The sequence below is a fragment of the Oreochromis niloticus genome, linkage group LG4, assembly GCF_001858045.2.
Source record: "Oreochromis niloticus isolate F11D_XX linkage group LG4, O_niloticus_UMD_NMBU, whole genome shotgun sequence".
Classification (NCBI taxonomy): domain Eukaryota; kingdom Metazoa; phylum Chordata; class Actinopteri; order Cichliformes; family Cichlidae; genus Oreochromis; species Oreochromis niloticus.
Genome location: NC_031969.2, coordinates 7692094 through 7698302, shown reverse-complemented (window position 1 = coordinate 7698302; position 6209 = coordinate 7692094). Strand labels below are relative to the sequence as shown.

Sequence of the window (6209 nt, the reverse complement as noted above, 5' to 3'; positions counted from 1 at the left end):
ACAGAAAAAAGTGCTCATAAGAATGTGTGTGAATGGGTAAATGAGGCATGTAGAGTACAGAAGCACTTTGTAAGAAGCAGTCCATTTACCATTTACATGCATTTGAGTAGGAAGGCTAAGATGTTCTTCACTGCTGTTTCATAGTATTACATGAAGTGGATGAAGGAAATGAACGGCAGTGCATTCCTTCCTTGTTGAGAGCTGCGCAGAAGGTTATCAAGGTCTTCCGGTGGCCTTCAGGGTGCACATGGCCTCACTATATTCATGTTAACCCTTCTTCATGACATGAATTCTCTCCTGTCACTTGTAATTCCAGCTGTTATCTTTGAGCTCTTGTGTTTTCCAAGGTCTGTAACAGAACTGTTGAGTAACAGCGGGCTCGCCCACTGTCTCTGTCTGCCTGGCTGTCAGCCCATCTTGCCGCCTGCAGGGACTGTGGGAGAGAAACTCCTCTTCTCTTCTGTCGACCCTTCTCTCATTCCCGTTCACATTCTTCCTTTTTTTTCTTCTGCAATTCACTGTCTGGGAAAGAATTTCTGGCTCCAAAAGAGGCTGTTTTAAGTTTTTTAAGTTTGATAACCATTTATAATAGCAATGAGCAATGATTGACTCGCCACCGTGGTGCTGGATCCATCAAACGTTTCTTTTATTTTTGAATATGAAAACGCACAGAGAGACATTATTATTACATCATTACCTCGGCACAGAAAACAGGGAGGTAACACAAATATGTTGAAACCCAGGCATGGACAAAGATCAGTAGTGGGTGTGAGACACCAAAACAGAGCAGAAGTTACAGTGTGGTTCCTAAAAGACACACAACAACACCAGAGCAACGAGTAACACCCCGCCCTCCCCGAGACCCGTGGAGGTTTTGATGGCTATTAACCTCACCTCTGTGTGTGTTTACTGTCTGTCTCTGCCTGTGTTTGCGGGTTTTCTGCAGACCCATCTCAGCGGTGGGAAACTGTTTGTGCAGTAAGTCATACCACTCTAATTACCGGACTGCAACTTCCCGCATCTCAGTGTGGCAACGACCTGCTGGCCGACTTCCAGCCGCATTTTAATCTGGCGTCGCTGAGCGGTGTGAGGTTTGTGCTGTGATGATGTGATGTAAACAGCTTTGTGCTGCATGTTTTTAGTTGTCACAGTGTATGTAATAAAGAAGCTATTATCCACTTAACACTAGTACAGTTAAGACTCCCTGTCTGGAGGAACACTGATTGCTCAGACTGAGTGTTTGTTATAGACAGCAGGTTTATGAGATGAGCTTTAAAGACATTTATTATAATACAATACAATACTTGAGATAAAAACAACACATGATGAGCTAGACTTGAAAGTCCTTTTTGGCTTTCTTAAAGTAAACTTTGCCCTTAAAAGTCTAGCTGACTGGCTCACAGCATCGGTCCTCAGTTGGCTTTGGCCATGAGCTGCTCTGTGAAAAGCTTTTTCAGCTGAGCCACCTCCTCACTGAGGGAGTTTAGCTGACACTTCAGGTAAGTGTTCTCGTGCTGGTACTGGACCTCCGGTTGCACTTGAGCGGGAGGGGGCTGGAGGCTGTAGTTGGAGGTCAAAGCACTGTATTGAGGGGAGTGTCGCCCCCTCCTGCTTTCCTCCCCCTCGATGTGCTGGATCCAGGAGCTGGTGCATGCCGGGCCTGCTCCTGCCTCGCTGCCTCCGCTCAGTCCTTTCTCTCTTGGAGCTTCCCGGCCCGCAGTAGAGAGCGTGGGGCTGCGTCTGGCGACGCCACCGTCTCCCTGGGCATCGGTTCCGTCGTTGCTTCCGGGGATCTTGAAACGCAATTTGTGAGGAAGGTTTTTCATGGCCTCCGCGTGATCCATCCTCCCCCCAGTTAGTCCTGCAGCGTGGTGGGGATCTGTAGGCGAATGGTGGAGGTCATACCCCAGCTCCTCACCCCGGTGTGGGGATAATTTCCCATGGTCGCTAAGGCGGTCTTCAAAGAAAATCGGACTGCCCACGCTGGACCCACCTGGGGTAGAGAAGCCCGAGTCTTCTGACATGCTCCCAGCATCCCTGGAGCCCCTGCTGCTCATCTGGGCTGGTTGGTTGTTGGGATGTGGTGCTGAGGAGCCTTGGAGGCCGCCGTCCCCCCTTGGGAGGTAATATTGAGGAGTCAAGGGTTGAGGGGTGTGCTGGGGAGCTGTAGTTAGGGGCAGTATTGGGGCATTGGAGGGGTCTTTAACCAGGCCAAAGCGGAACTTGAGCGCCAACAGCTCTGCTCGCAGTCGCGCGTTTTCCTCCAGCAGGGCCAGCACACGGCTCTCCAGGACCATGTCGTTCACGCGCCGCTTCTCTCGCGAGCGCTTAGCCGCCTCGTTGTTCTTCCTCCTCTTGTCCCAGTAGCTGTCGTCCTTCTTCTCGTGAGGTATGAACTCGCGCTTGCGCCGGGCGCTGGAGGAAGGGCTCTCTTTGCGTTTGACGGCTGAGGTACGACCCAGCAGCGAGCGGGCCAGCAGGCTACTGGAAGTCAGGATGGACACAGCTTCATCTGTGAAAGACAAAGCTCCTCCCGCTCCCCCTCCAGCAGAAGCCACTGCCGAGGGTGACTCCACGGCACGGAGCACTCCCACGTCCTCTTGGACCCTCATCTCCTGGGAGTCCTCTTCAAACATCTGGGTAGTTGGATGATTAACTCCCGGCTGGTGATGAACGTCAAGTGCCACTGTGTGGTGCTGAGGGCTCACTGAACTCTGTTGGACGTCTGTGTGACGGGAATGTAGCAACAGCGCCTCCTGGTGATCAATTTGATAGAGAGGACAAGTGAAGAGGGATTTAGTGGTTACGCAAGAGCTATTACAACACAATATTATGTAACTCCATTACAGCTCTCCAATAAAACTGGAGCAACTTCCATATAACCTTGCAAGCCCTCACTCAGTGTGAGACAGGGGAGTGCTGGAAACTCCAAACTGTCAGTCACACCACACATTTTTTGGCAGTACTCCGAGTATAAGGCAGTAAATAAGAAGTACATGTAAAAATACATCTAGATAACAAGGTGACCCAATCACAGTCTAACCTACATTTACATTTAGTGCGTCAAGTTTATCCTTCTTCTGCGCATTCTATCGGAAACCCTAATCAACGGATTCACGACCGGTTTCCGGTGTGTCCGTCTTCACTCGCTCCATCAGCGCTGACCCATATGTCTGACACCGACACGCTGATCCCTGACCGGCTGCTTTTCTTTTTTTAAATCATCTGCCATGACCCTATTCCTCTTCTTCTTTACCTCAGCATCATGAGCGCAGTTTGAGGCAGCCGTAGGTGCTTTTGAAAAAGTCAAAAGTACGACGATTTTTATGAAATACATAAAACATAAAGTGAACATTAGCGAGGGAGTAAAAATCACAGTCCCGCACCAGCTTGAAAGAAAAGGACACTCAGGTGTTTAAACACAAAAAGACATTTTTAATTTATTGGTGTTATTGTAGGCTGATCAGATCACTGTAAGGAAACTCTGTTTACAAAATGATCATTATTGTACCTCAGTGGAATGAGGAGTTTCCTCCGCGGGTGCGCATGGCCGCTCTCGGCGTCTCCAAACGTGTTTTTGGTCCTGTTCAGGAAGAATGCGCTTTTCCTTCCTCTGTGGTGTCCACAAAGCGCGGCTTCACTCGCCTCTGTTATTCAATATTATCATCGGTGTAGCGCACCTCCACTCTGCTCCACTTGGAATGCCGCAGCTCCTATTTGTAACGTCGAGTTCAGCTCAGGACGGTCCCTATCCTCACTTGAACCAGATGGGGCCCTGTTTGTGTGTGTGTTCCTGAGTGAGACCGCCCCCCCTCCCCCTTCACCCCTCCCACCATCCAAAGGAGCGCTCTCATCGACCGTTCACATAACACGGCGGTTCAGGCACCATCATCATCACCACCATCATCATCTGACCTCTCTCGCCCCGCCTTCTGCGAGAGGATAATCTTCCCATAACAATTAGGTAATATTGCGCCTTTCTCTCTCTCTCGCTCTCTCTTTCTGTGGAGCATAATGAGACACCGGCTGTGAGTCAGTCTTACAAGAGAAGCATATAACCCCTTATATCAATCACAGGCTGTGGAGCAATTTTTTTTAGAAGTGTGAACTGTGATTACAGTCTTTATATAACACCCTGCTGGAGCACTTTTGAACCCCGGGTCCTCTTTAGTAGCTCTGATACTGCATGTAACGTTCTTGATCACCTTCGAGAGTTTTACTAATTGTCAGGAGAGCTGCAGATTCTCCCTTGCTCCAGTTTTGCACATAGCATAATATAGAAATATCTTTCCTTATGTAACTATACTTTAATACACTTGATTGTAATGAGGTGGCTCCACTGATTTGGAGGTTTCTTCCTGGTAAAAGGGAGTTTTTCCTTCCCACTGTCACCAAGTGCTTGCCTGTGGGGAGTGAGGGGTGTCATGTGATTGTTGGGGTTTTCTATATATTATTGTAGGGTCTTTACCTTACAATATAAAGTGCCTTGGGGTGACTTTTGTTGTGATTTGGCGCCTTAGAAATAAAGTTGAATTGAATAGAGCAACAAATAAATAATATGCAATACTAGATAATGGCAAAAAAATAACAAATAATAAAAAAAACCCCAACAGGTTTTGCAACAATGGGGAAGTAAAAAGAACCTGGTATTATGTTCTTAAATAACTCTAAGCTGTCCTAACCCTTCCTGATGTTTCACCGTGTTTCAGCATCAGTAACTGCAAATTATTTTGGCAAGTCTACACGCTACACGTTTAATACCAGGACGTGTCATGCAGGAGGAGTGCAGTGTTGAAGTTGAATTACTTGACCTGCAGCCTTTTAGTTTATCGTTTTATGTTTCTAATGCAGTTTTTAATACAGTTGGCACAAAGTCAGTGGCAGTTATCACAGTGTAGGGCTGCTGTATGCAGAGAACATGGAGGTGCACACCTTCTACATAGTTAGCATTCCTGGGGAAGTAAGCAGGAGTTTAACAGCATAATTTTGCATTGCAAAGCATGTGACTTCTTTTTGCATCACAGTTTTTTGCAACATTTATATGAACCCTTGAGTTTTGTGAACATTTCTGACATTTCCTCTTTTTTTTTCTTTGCAAACCCACTGCTGAATGTTTGATAGTCATTATTACAAAATCAACCATTTTCCTTTTAAACAAAAAGCAGAAGTTATCCATAACTTTTTTTTTGTCTTTGCGACAAATAAGCAAATGCTTCAAGTTTCGAATGTCGTACGAGAGACCCGTGAACAAATTCACACAACGTCTTTTTGCCTTTGTCTCCCATTCTGTGTCAAAGGCATGTGTACAGGTTTAGCAGGTTCCTCTAGTAATGTATGTCACAAGCAGATTTCAGTATAGTTAGAGCAACATTGCACAATGCTACCGGGAACTTTAGTTAGAATGTAGTCCGAGTTTCTTTCTAAGAAATGATTGGGAAACTACAGGTTCTGTAAATAATGTTTTTAAAATAATTTATAGAATAAAAAATGTGGTGTGTACGGCCAAAATGTCATCGTCTGGTGTACAAAATGATATTTAGTGTGTCATTTTGAAATAAAGAACATTTTTAGAACTGGGAAGTTTAAATATTGTCTGTTGGTTTTAACAATGATTCAACCGTTGCTGAAGTTGAGGGTGTTATATCTTAGAGTAGCATCTTGGACACTGTACATCATATTACGTATTGTTAACCCAGAGTGTGATTAGTCCATTTGAAGTGCCTTTGATTCAGACTGTACGTTTGTTGATACAGGTACTTATTCCTGTATGTTTGTGGCAGGGAACACGTGGCTTTGTGTGCTGAGTGTGACAGCTGGGGCACAAAACCTCAGCTGACCCCAGTTTTCACAGTGGACACTGCATGTGCACAAGCGACAATGAACTGCATGCACACCATCATATCATAAATGTGAACCCTCTGTGCAAACATGCTCATTTTGACAGTGCGATACACTTTGAGCCGCTTGCTCTTTACTGTTTGACCACCTTCGGTTCCCGATAGAGGCCAGTTACAGCATAGGTGCTCAAAACAAGACTTTGTTCATGTGGACTTTTCCACCTATAGTAAAAGCTGCATTTTAGAAAACGCGCTTTTTAAATTTTCCACGTTTTGCAGCAATACTTAGCAAATTAAGTAGGTATTGGCAGTTCTGTTTTAGAATAAGTTTGTGAAAAGATTTTTATCACAGGAAGTGCACATATTGCAGCT

The 6209-nt window shown here is 45.8% G+C and overlaps 1 protein-coding gene across 1 annotated transcript; it reads right to left on the bottom strand.

The window, feature by feature from the left end:
* Nucleotides 1–622: 622 nt before the first annotated feature.
* On the bottom strand, nt 623–3761 carry nfil3-6 (nuclear factor, interleukin 3 regulated, member 6). The gene is made up of 2 exons (XM_003443158.5): nt 3512–3761; nt 623–2756 (listed from the first exon to the last, which is right to left on the bottom strand). The coding sequence occupies exon 2, from the start codon at nt 2634–2636 to the stop codon at nt 1413–1415; it is 1224 nt and encodes a 407-aa protein (XP_003443206.1). The 5' UTR covers nt 2637–2756; nt 3512–3761; the 3' UTR covers nt 623–1412.
* Nucleotides 3762–6209: the final 2448 nt, after the last annotated feature.